This window comes from Galeopterus variegatus, unplaced genomic scaffold (assembly GCF_000696425.1).
Source record: "Galeopterus variegatus unplaced genomic scaffold, G_variegatus-3.0.2 Scaffold11469, whole genome shotgun sequence".
Classification (NCBI taxonomy): Eukaryota; Metazoa; Chordata; class Mammalia; order Dermoptera; family Cynocephalidae; genus Galeopterus; species Galeopterus variegatus.
In genome coordinates, this window is record NW_007737580.1 from 30,216 (window position 1) to 42,508 (window position 12,293).

The 12,293-nt window shown below is 47.6% G+C and overlaps 1 protein-coding gene across 1 annotated transcript in view; it reads right to left on the bottom strand.

The window, feature by feature from the left end:
* The window catches only part of TSHZ1 (teashirt zinc finger homeobox 1), an 18,548-nt gene extending 7,225 nt beyond the window's left edge, over positions 1-11,323 (bottom strand). Inside the window, exons 1-2 of the mRNA XM_008594765.1 lie at positions 11,244-11,323; positions 2,160-2,351 (exon numbers count right to left, since the gene is read on the bottom strand). Coding sequence (XP_008592987.1) covers positions 2,160-2,351; positions 11,244-11,323 — 272 coding nt within the window. The remainder of the gene's footprint in view (positions 1-2,159; positions 2,352-11,243) is intronic.
* Between the last annotated feature and the right edge of the window lie 970 nt (positions 11,324-12,293).

The following is a 12,293-nucleotide window of genomic DNA, read 5'->3' on the forward strand; positions in this document are numbered from 1 at the left end:
AATCATTCATTATCACATTATCAGAGCCAGATCCTAAGGGAACATGGCAGAGAACACACGCACTTTCAGGCAGGGTTGATAGGAGGGGCAGAAAACATCTTGGTTGCCCAGAGGAAGTATGCCGGGGGCAGGTGGGAGCAGCAGACTGCGTGAGCACCTGCAGATGAAGGGCTTCAGCTCCCGGTGGCAGCACACACTCACAGAACATGCACGATCACACACGTACACGAAAGCACACGCATGTACATGTAATGCACAGCGAGACAACCAAATCAGTCATGTGGAGAGCCTCTTCCAGCTCAAGCCCTTCAGAACACTCGCATACACTCTGCTTTTCTGCACACAGCCTCAATGCCAGCTCTGGGTGATGGCAGGAAGCCACCACAGCACGCGTGTTCAAACATTTCACAGCAGAACGCAGAACAGCAGTCCACTGATGAATCCAGGAATTACCGTTCGGTTAGTGCTGCAATGCTAGCGTAAAAATAATCAATAGTGCGAGACCTTGGGCTTTAACTACATGCGTGAACATCTGGGTAACACTCTAGATGATCCTACAGCCCTCCTGTAAAATTGAACGCTCACACAATTAAAAGATGATTACAAGTTCAACTGCATTTCATGTGCTCATAATTATTAAAGGTTTAGGGAGGTCCAGAGTTGGTAGTGTGGACCCTCAGCCCAGGGACCTGACTCTAAGAACCTCTGCCAGTCTCATCACCTTCAAACAGGCCTGGCCTGGCCACGCTGGCGTGGGCCACGGGGCCACCTCCTCTTGCATTCTGCTGACACTGGAGTCTGCAGGGGGTCCCAGGCAGGGCACAGCCAGTTTGCAGGTGGAAGGTGCCAGGCCAGCAACATGCCCTCAGGCAGGTCAGTGTATCAGGATCAACCACAGGCGACTGCCTCAGAGAGGTCCTCGATCCATCTGTGTGGAAGGAAGTTTCATGCCCAAGCAGTTCATTTAAAGGAAACGTTTCATGTGCCTGGTTTAGCTCAGTTAGGGAGGCCCATTGCCGCTGGTCCACTGCTCCGTGTCCTTCATCCCTGAGTCACCGCCACCTACAGGCTGCTTCATTAGACTAAAGCAGCTGGCAACCAATCAGTTTGTGCTGCACAGACAAATGATCTTATGTTAGGTGGCTTGGGCAGCTTCACCAACAGAAAGTTGTTCCTCACAGTCCTGGAAGCTGAAGTCCCAGATCGAGGTCTGGCAGGGCTCGGTTTCTGGTGAGGCTCCCTTCCTGGCATGCAGATGGTGGCTTTATCCTCAGGTGGCCTTTACCCCAAGAATGTCGAGAGAGGGCATGTTCTTCCTCTTCCTATAAGGCCACCCCTATTGGATTAGGGCCTCTATGACCTCATTTAACTTGAATGACTCCCTAAAGGCCTGTCCCCAAATACAGTCACTTTGGGAGTTGGGGCTTCAACATGAATGGGGGAAGAGGGGATGGATAATTCAGTCCATAGCAGAAGAGCAGACGTTCATCTAAGCTGTGAATATGCCAAAATGGGAAACTTACTACCGTGCCTCTAGGGTTTGTCCAGTATTAACCAATCTTCATCCTCTTTACCACAGCAGGAGCCCTGAGAGATGGGGTAGAGTCAGGGGTGGCATCCCCAAGTCTGGAGCACAACACACATGACGTAGGTGGCCTTTTCCAGCACCATCATGGGCATTTCATCCCCTCCTCCTCATCCCAGTAGGAGTGGACCCCCACCCGGACCACGGCCCATCTGGCCCAGACTGTCTGGTCTGCACCCAGGAGGTCCTAGGCTGAGATGAATGCACCTCATCAATGCTCCCAATAACCCAAGGCAACGGCTTCACCCACGTGGTCCGAGGGGCAGAACCACACAGAACAAGATGCCCTCCTGCCAGGTTAGAGGCCCATGTCTGCTGTTGGGGCTCCAGGAGGTTTGTATGTGGAAAGGAGGGACCAGACAGTCCCTGACCTGCCAAGCTCATGTCCCAGGGGAGAAACAAAGCAGCATGAGTGGGCAGCACGGGACCAGCAGTGCTGGAGGGATGATTTTGGAAAGGAGGGAGCCCCAGTGTGGACCACAGTGAGGCCTGGGGCTCCCTCTGCCTGGCTCATCGTGCCCCTCTTCCAGATGCCCTCACCCTGGCGACACTCCTGTGAGTGTCACACGCCCACCTCCCTGTGTCTTCGGGGCCCTCAGGGCTGCCCCCAGCCCTCCTCCGCTGAGGTTTCTCCTGGGTCTGTCTTCTGCTCTTGCCCGTCCTTACCGCAGCCTCCTTCTGGCCACTCTTAATTTCTTCCACAAGCCCAGGGAGTCCTGTGACCACCAAAGCCATGTCCACCCCACAAACCCACTGGACACCAGCCCTGGAGGGGACAACCCACAAAGGCATGGGCATCGCACCACCTGCTGCGATGCTTGAGGAGCCTGGCCCTGGGTCTGGCACACGGAAAGAACGCCAACTACCAGGACACAACCTTATTGTGATGGGTGCCCCAGGCCACACCTACATATGTTGTGCACAAACAGGAGACCCCTGCCGCCCTCTCCAGCACACCTTCTCAATCTCTAGTCGTTACTGGATCACCCCTGCGAGTGTCCACGCCAGAAAAGAAGTATCATCCTGGACGCTCCCTCATCCCCAGCCCTCGTCCCTACATGGCCTCTGTGCTGCTGCAGCCCTCAGCCCTCCCCAGAAGCTGCTACAAGAGCCTCCCAGCCTCCTTCCACTCCCTGCCCTGCAGTACCTCCCTGCAAGCTGCCCCACACCCTCTGCCCTCAGCAACTCAAGGTCACGGCCTTGTGAAAGTCCCACATCCCACGCTGGCCTGCAGATTCTCACGTCTGCCCACTCCGGTCCAGCCCTCAGACCGTCTGGCTGGCTGGCCGGCCACATGCAGCCTCCCCCGGGGGAGCACTCCATCAGTCCCCGTCCCCTCCCCAGGCTCTGCCTGGTGAAGGCTACTCATCCTCAGGGGGAGGCTCCAACATCACCTGCTTTATGACACCTCTCCTGATCCCCTCCCAGAACCAACCCCCCACACCCCCCAGAAGAACTACGGGGTGTTTACCTGCCTGTCCCCATGGTCAAACTGCGGACTCTTCCACCCATTTGGTGCCACCCTCTGAGCTGCCCTTTCCTCCCGCTGCCCACAGAGCCCCCACAACCATTCACTGGCAGTCCTCAAAGTGCCCATTGTGCTGGTGAGAAAACTGAGGGTCAGAGAATTGGACCAGCTTCCCCAAAGTTACACAGACAATGAAGGACAGAAACATGACTGGAATTCAGGCCACCTGACTGTGGTCCAAGGTCTTCCTCCTTGGCCCCTGTCCAGACCAAGTTATTTTCCTTTGTCTCATTAACATCAAAATGCCAGGGAAGACATACAGTAAACGCTGCTGAATGAATTAGTGACCAAAAGTCATTCATTCTGTACCAAGTATTTAGAACACCTGTTATGTGCCAGCCACGGTGTTATGAGAGAGTCTCAAAGAAAAAGAAAAAATGGACAGAAATTTAAATAGGTTGACACCCTTTGGCCCAATAATTTTATTTTTGGAAGTATAGCCTAAGAAGATAATAGGAAATAGAAAAAGCTGTATATATATAGTCTTTTATAGTATTATACACATAAAATTTGCCACAATCTAAACCTTCAACAATAAGGGGTAGTTAAGTGAATTGTAGTNAAGTATAGTCTTTTATAGTATTACACACATAAAATTTGCCACAATCTAAACCTTCAACAATAAGGGGTAGTTAAGTGAATTGTAGTTTACTCCTTGGACGCGATATCATTCCAGCATTAAAAAGTACGCATTAATAACATGGGATAAGTCAGCAAATGAGAAAAGCAGAAGACAAAACTGTACACACAGTACAACAGAAAAATCCTTTTCAGAGAATGTTTATCGTGTTTTTTTACTAAATAATGAATACATGGGTTATTTATTGTTGAGAGAAGTGGCTCTTGATAAATATCTGTATTTTCAAAATCTTCTTCATTGTTTTCAGTTCAATAAATGTGGATTCACCATTGCACATGGCTTCTGGAATAAACGAGCTAGAAGCAAACCTTCTGAGCACCTACCAGCCCCCACCAGATCCTGGGCATTAGGGGGCACAGAGAAGGCATGGCCCAGCCTTGGGGCAGGAATGCCAGGAAAGGCTTTGTCAACTGTTACTTTAATTTTTTTTTTTTAAAGTTAAAAAGCAAGGGAGGAGTGTGACCAATCCCACACGTGGTTGGGAACAGTAGCCGGTCCTTGCCTGTGCTGCCCAGGGAGGCTACCCTCGGCTGCTCCTCAGGTCCCCTCCTGCCTCCCTCCAGCTCCAGATCCCGAACCCAACCCATGTCCACCACAGGGTGTCCCCCATTCAGGGAGGGGCTGCAGAGTCGCATGGACAGGTGGGCAGCTGGCCCAGCCCTTCCTGCCGCAGCTCAGTAGTCACTGGGCTCCAGCATCTCGCAAGGGGTTTTGCTATTTTTAACCTCACCCTTTTCAGCCTTCCAGTATGTGCACTCTTATCATATGCTCTTCCAGTTGACTCAGTGCTGATGATTTTATATTATTATCCGCTATTTTACCATTCTACCATGTTCTTTTGGCTTGACGTATCTTTTTTTTTAATTAGTTAACCTTTTCGCTTTAATGTACGAGAGATGCAAGGCAGCGCAAACACATAGGGACAGCCGAGTGGATGGCCCGTCTTCTGTCCCTGTCCCCACTGGACACCTCTCCATCCTGCAGTGGCCCTTTGACCCCAGGCAGAACTCCCCCCACCTCGGATGGAAGCACAGTCACCTCCTGGCCATACATGGCCACCTCCCTGCCTGTGTTCCTGCCATCCCGTCCAGTGGCCCTGGACCCGAAGTGCCATACTCCGAAGCTCTCATGGATGGGCATGGAGGGGCATGTCTCTATTGGGTGCCAAGGACTCGATTGCCCCGTAGATGGAGGTGAGCAGGGAGAACCCCAAGGAACGCTCCAGATTCATCCTGTGAGTGACTTCCAGCCTCACCTTACCCCACTGATCTCCATCACTCTGAGACCCTTCAAGGACTGACTTTGTTCTAAGGTCCCAGTAGTGATAATAATAATATTGGTATTGCTAACAGGAACCACAGCAGCACCTGTGGGCACCTGAGCGCCAGCAGAACACAGCAGCTGGCCTCCCAATTTCCAGGCGGCCTCTGCCTCCCCCCAAAACTAACAAAACTGGGCCAGAGCCCCTCAGAAGGATCTAAAGTCAACTGCATTCATTTTCAGAGCTGATGGTCTGGGAGAGAGAGAAGGCTGGGGATCACGGGACAAAGAGGCTGTGGAGGTGGAAATTCCCACTGTGCCCCTGGCACCTGAAAACATGAAAGCAGCCCAATCCCTCAGGTTCATTACTGGGCAAAGAAGGGGCATGTGTCAGGAAGGAATGAGCCTAACAGCTTTGGGAACAAGCCCCCAACCCCTGAGCTACACTTGTCACACATGACAAGGTCCCACAAGGGACCCTGGAAGTGTGCACAGTGATCTGAAGGAGGGGTGCCTGGACCTGGGAGGCCAGGCTGAGGCAGGTGACACTGACGCCTCATTTTTCTGTCTTTATATACTCATGTGGCCACTGCTGTGGTGCCCACCAAGGGCAGAGCCCTCCCCCATCATCAGCACGACATGAGGAGAGAGATGCAGAAAGTACAGGCTTCATGTCTGCAGATCCATGTAGAAGCCGAGGCTGTCACTTATGGACAGGGTGACCCGACCCACGCTCACTTCTGAGGGCCTCAGTTTCCCCAACAGCCCAACAGTGGCAATGGTCAGTGTCTTCTGGGGTTGTAGGAAGTATTCATGAAAATGACAGAATTATCATCATCATTATTAATCCCAACTCTGTCCTTGTCTGCTGTCATAGTCTGAATGTTCATGTTCCCCTAAAAGTCACATGTTGAAACCTAATCAAGAAGGTGATGGTGGCAGGAGGTGAGGTCTTTGGGAGGTGATTAGGTCACCAGCGTGGAGCCCTCAAGAATGGGATCAGTGCCCTTATAAAAGAGGCCCAGAGAGCTGCCTCATCCCTTCCCCATGTGATGACTCAGCAAGAAGATGACCGTCTGTGAACCAGGAAGCAATCCTCACCTGACTCCGGATCAGCTGGCACCTTGATCTTGAACTTCCCAGCCCCCAGAACTGTGAGCAATATACTTCTGTTGTTTCTAAGTGACCCAGTCTCTGGTGTTCTGTTAAAGCAGCCTGAACGCTCTAAGGAATCTGTTCTCCTCCTCTTCAGCATGCCCTGCAGACTCGCAAAATGAACTGGAAAATGACCTGCGCATGAGTGTGCTGTCCCCCTCCAGCTGGGGGAAGGCACCCCTGCTTAGCCTCAAGCCACTCAAGCTACTGTGAACACCAAGTAAATGAGAACAATTGGAACATGATAACGATAAGCCCGTCCCAGTGAAATCTGACCCAACACCGGCCTTTACCCTGTGTGGACGTTGTTCTGACAAGCAGACATAAAACTCAGGCCAGTGGATTATCCAGACCCTCTCCCTCTGTCTGCCTTTCAGCAGCTTAGCTTGATTGCCAGGATGTGTGCCAAAGAACAGAGGAAGGAGAGAGAGGACAGGAAGCCCAAACCAGGCAGCAGTGTCGCTCCCTGCTCACAGTTCCCCCAAGGCCTGCCGGGGTGGACACCAGTGAGGTCTGGAGACTGTGCATCCAAGCTCTCTTCTCATTAGCACGCACAATCGAGAGTGGGCTGTGAAAGAGGAAAATGGATATTGAAAAGTGACAAATAAAAAACGCAGGTCTTGAGTCGCTGCTTGGTGACTGCCTTCGCTATTGTATTGCCACCTGGTGAAACTATACAATCATACCAAATTACATGTTTATCTACATCGAACTATTTTTTAGACTCACAAATGTGATAGCATGAACAGATGGCCATTATATCAAAATACATTTACTCCGAGGGGCCAATTCACAAAAGGGGCTTACGTACACCTAAGTGATAAATGTATAGCTTCAGTTCACTGTAGAATCTTACAAAACACACTTTCTTCCAAATTTATAACTGATCACTTGTAAAGCAACTTCACCTTCATTACGGAGAGAGCAGGTGGTTTCGATGGAAGTTAGAATATATTGAGAAACAAAAAATGCAGAGAAAGCAGATACAGCAGCCTTGTTCCTTCCTAGTGAGAACAGAACGGAAAAATATAAGCCAGATATACGTTAATTTACTAACATAGTCCTGATTTCTTGCAGGAAGGCTGACACCCTGCCAAGCAACACTGAAAGGCCACTTCTGCTCTGATGTGATATGAACAAACATTTCTCTATGACTTTGGCAAATTTTAGTTTCCTAGTATCAATAGTTAATGTACTGGTTTTCTTAAGTATCTGATTCATAACTGAACTATTTCTTCACTTAAATCCCAATAGAAGCCATTTTTAAGAGTTGCAGAGTCTGTAGATAAAATTACCCATGGTTTTTCTCAACTCTAATTGTAATTAGCAATCCAAAGGTAACTTCCTTAAAATATATGTAATTTATTCTTTTTCTCACTGCCCCAAAATTCAATTTCAAGTTTAGTGAGAAATAAGAAACCTCATTTCCAGACCCTGCCTCGTCTTCCCAATGAGCATATCAGGTATTAATCTTTTGTATAGAGTTTGTTGTATGTTAATAACAGTACAATTTAAGTAAGAAAGCACAAATTAGAGCTTGTCCCATGATTAAAAAGATGAAAACTTTCTTTGATTTTTCAGGGGCTTCAGGAAGAAAAAGTGAGAAAATATATAGGAGAGTCTAGAAAAATTCAAAAAGAAGTTAAAAGAAAGTGAGGAAAGCAAGAAGGCAGCGTCACGTGCACCTGACAGACCACGCTGGCACTTCACAGCCACAGGAGTGTTTGCTAACGCACGGAGGAGGTGCTCCCGTTTCAAAACTAAGCTGATCATCCCCAAGATGTGCACACCCCTTGTCAAGCACAGGAAACCAGATGCTTCAGTCATTATCTCCACATCTGGGGAAGGCTAAACACCACCTCAAGGCAGTCTCACGAGTCTGGGTCTACACACCCCGTGTTAGTGAATTAGACCCCTAATGCCAGATTCCAATCTATTATCTGACCACCTGAAACTAGAAAAGACTTTTGTCAGACAGGGTAGGTACTCACCCTGACGGAAAACATTTAGAAATCCAGAGAGGAGACTTATGCATAAAATAGCTCATCAAAGAGCTGGAACTCCTATAAAGCACATAACTCAGAATATGCGACTATGCATTCTCCGAACATGCACCTGAGCCACCACCAGTGTCACCAGACCCACCGCGCCGTGCCAGTCACCTTTATACCACTCCACATGCTGCACATCTGCGGGACTTAAACACAAGTCTACTTTTCAAAAGGGAACATCTACAGGCCTTCATCAAGAGTCTGAGAACACGAGAGTCAGAGATGAAGAGGAAAAGGGGTCTTTCAGGGGCTCCAAAATTCACGCAGGTTTATGTCTCCATTGCAAAAGCCAGCAGCTTATTCTCATCTACACACAGGTCAAAGACGAGAAATGGGAATGCAAACCTTCAGGCAAGCAGGGTACGGCGATTATAGAGACTCACACCAGAGACATCTTCAGGTATTGATGAGAGACCAATTAGCAGCAAAAAGTTAGGAGAATTTTTATCTTTAAATATACTGTGGTTGGGTAGAAATTATTTACCAGTATGATGCTCCATGAGCTGATACATCCTACATGACTGTTTCTATGCTTGACTGGAAACTGTTTCTGTACTTAACACACATACCTGACTTTCTTTAAATCTCTTTAATAACAATACTTGGTGTCTGAACCAAAAGTTATATCCACACTATCATGACAGAAAATATAATTCCTTATCATAATAAGTTTATTTTTATAATTATCAGTGAATTCTCACAATTGCCTTCCAAGATGCTTTTTTTTTAAAAAAAAAACTTTTGCCTTGGCAGAGAGAAAGACAGAGACAGACAGACAGAGAGAAAGATAGACACATAAAAACCCACAAGTTTAGCTGGAGTAATTATTTGTGATGATCCCTTGTTTTCATGACATGCTACAATTTCCTAAAAATTTTCAGTTCTTATACGTACAAATGTACTGGAATATATTATAATATTTGTAGAAGTGTTTCTCTCTGGCAATGAAACTATGAGAACAATACACTTCACAAGGTGAATGAATACAATTTTGCAGCCTAAAAGATTTTTACAAGAAGCTACTGAATTGCAGAAAATAAAGTCACTGCCATTGCATTTTCTCCACTAAAACCCTCGCGCTGGCCGCCATTCCACCCCCTGCTGTCACCCCACGCCCTCCCCCCACCTCATGGAAGTCGGATGAATGAGTGAGCTTGGAAATGGTAACTGCAGTATAAAATTCTTCTTTTACAATTACTTATAGAAATAAATGACATTTTTCCCCATCAAATAAAACAAAGACTCCAAATCATCATTTCTGCTATTTCTTTTTGTGTCAAAACAGCTTTGCCATCACTCCCCCGCCCTCCTTGCCTAGCACTACAGTGTAGAATGTGACAGTGTGAACATGCACAGTATGTCCTGCCATGGGGGGAGATACACGGAGCCACCTCACAGGCCGCGAGGAAACCGTCTGAGCAAGCAAGCACCAGCAGCATAGAGAAGGTGCTGCAAGCCTGGCATGCACACATGCATGCATGGGTGCGTGCATGTATGCACACACGTATCAGTGTGTATGCATGTGTGTACATACAAAATTAACAAATATATAGCCCCTACTAAATCCAAAATGGGAATGGGACAACTGGATCTTATGGTTAGACTTCATTTTTTTAATTAAATCTTGTTAATATCTTTTGTCATAAAATGTGCCTTCTGGATGCCAATGTGTCCCCAAAGATATGCTGTCATCCCAAGCAATGTGAAATTCTGTGCATTCTCATGCAAGTGGACATAAGGCAATGTACAGGGTCCCTGTTAGATCTCAATATGACACTGACAATGTGTGTCCTGACAGTTCACAATGTAAATGCACACGTATTGTCTGAAAAAATATTTTCATCCCAAATTGTAATGAGGCACAATCGTCATTTCTTCAGCAAATCAGATAAAAATTAGGTTTCTCAATTCACAGCCAAACATCATTTAAAACACCTCTTATTTCTTTAAAGGAAACAAGCCTTGCTCTAGTCAACAGTCATTGTGAGGAGGGTGAGAAGCGACAGCTGTATTTGTCTTTTAATGGCTAAGTGTAGTAAAGTTCCAAATTCCCTCGAGTCTCAATGACACTGGCTTTGAGCAATTAAGCTCCTATTCCCCCCGAACCTGCATCTTAATCTGCACCCCAGTTATGCACACGACAAGGGTGTTTTCCTGCAGCACCCTGCTTTGTACCCCATGAGAGGTAAGTGCCCCCGACCCTGCCTCGCCTGTCATTGTTCCTCAGACAGATGACAAAAGTGAGGGCTCTGCGAAAGCACTGGAGCAACAATAGAAGGAAGGCTTCCCGAGCTTGTGACGATTTTTAACTCAGCTTTAAGTCGTTCTGAAAAAAATCCAGTGGTACCAACCCGGCTGCCCAAATACCCACTCACACGACGCGACAAACAAGCACGCACACCTGTTCCCACCTGACGGCAAGACATCCTGACAAAAGGTGGAAGACATGTCCTTCAATAAAGAAGGCTCAGCTTTTGCCGCACCCCAAAATTCGGGTATTCGGAACCATTCAGATAGTGGCATTTAATATAACAGGCTAGCTGAAACAATGTCTCCATTTGTAACTCATCTGGTTACTAACTGATACAGTCTGCAGAGGAGAAAGGTAGTGATACTGGAAAATACAGTGTACGAATACAGCACTTTAGTGTGAAGATACGTCGAATCCACATTAACAGACGTGCATTTACAAAGATGTTACCCAACACTCGACACAACTGAGTCCTCTTGCCTCAAAACCTGATATTTTCTCTAGAAGCAAAGTAATAAGTATAGGCTATACAGTGACGAGGAACTGAGTTCCAAGTTTTGGGTGTTTTTTGTTTTTTTTTAAATAGCACTAGCAATTCAAATAAAATGGCTCTTTTCATATGAACAACTTAAGGAAGTAAAGTGACTTTTTAGGCAAAGAGAAGGCCATTCTAAAAGAGGATTATTTACAATTACAAGGAAATGAAGGAAACGCAAGCTCTCTTTCCTCCCTTTTGGTTGTAGACAGGCTCCAAAGTGATCCAGCAAGCTCACCATCGTGGCTCTGTCCCGCTGGAGATGAGCCGCACGAGCAGCGCCCTGGAGAGGGACACCCGGAACCCTGGGCCGGCCATCGCCTTCCCTTCCTTCCTTAGAATGAAAAGGGCACAGGTTCACAGGATCTACAGTGGAGACCAGGGTACCCTGCGCCCACACGGGCCCGCTGTGATTCTAATCTCCAAGACCTGCTTGCTCTTCCTCTCCCATCTGATAAACTAGACACCCAAGCATCCTCATCAGGACTCCCATCACCGGGGAGAGGAGATGAATCCGTCTCTGCCCCCTCCCCTCTCGGCTCTGTCGAGATGATTTCATTGAAATGTTCATTTTCATCCCTGCTGGCAACATTAGAATGGAAGTATTTAACCTGTTTCCATTACTTATACAAATTACCATTATGGGGTAGGACAGATGTTAGAATCACGCCACGTAACTGACTTCCATACATTCTTTACAGGAAGTGCGAGGGGAAGGAAGGCGGTTAGATCATATTATCCAGGCTCAATAATGTTCTCTCGGTTACCAGATTCATTAACTCTGCACATCAGCATTTCACTTTCTTTCTTCGTGAAAATTCCCAGGCTAGTTGGATTCATTTAATTTGGAGAGAGAAACCTTTGTCACTGATAATGTTTTGATCAGGTGCGTTAAGAGAGTGGGGAGGGGACTGGGGGAGGGAAGGAGGGAGGGGCAAGAATAAAGAAGAGGGGAGAGGAAACAACCTTGTCGAGAATGTTACCTTCCCAATGTGAGTGATAAAAGAGAAGTCAGTTAGAGACGCTGGGACTCAAAGATGGCTGTCACTTCAGATAGGCACGGGCACAATTCACCTAGACAGGTGACACTTTGGTGGAGCAAAATCCTGCTGCATTACTGAGCACACAGGGATGGGCTCAGGAAGGCAGCAGGCCCAGGATGCCTGGAGCACCCGGGAGGGGATTCAGCAGGTGAGCGGATCACTCATTTGCTCCCTCCAGGGAAGCAGAGGCAAAGTTTCCCGGCTAAAAAGACGAAGAAGGTGCTTAAGTCGTAGTCCAGGTCGGA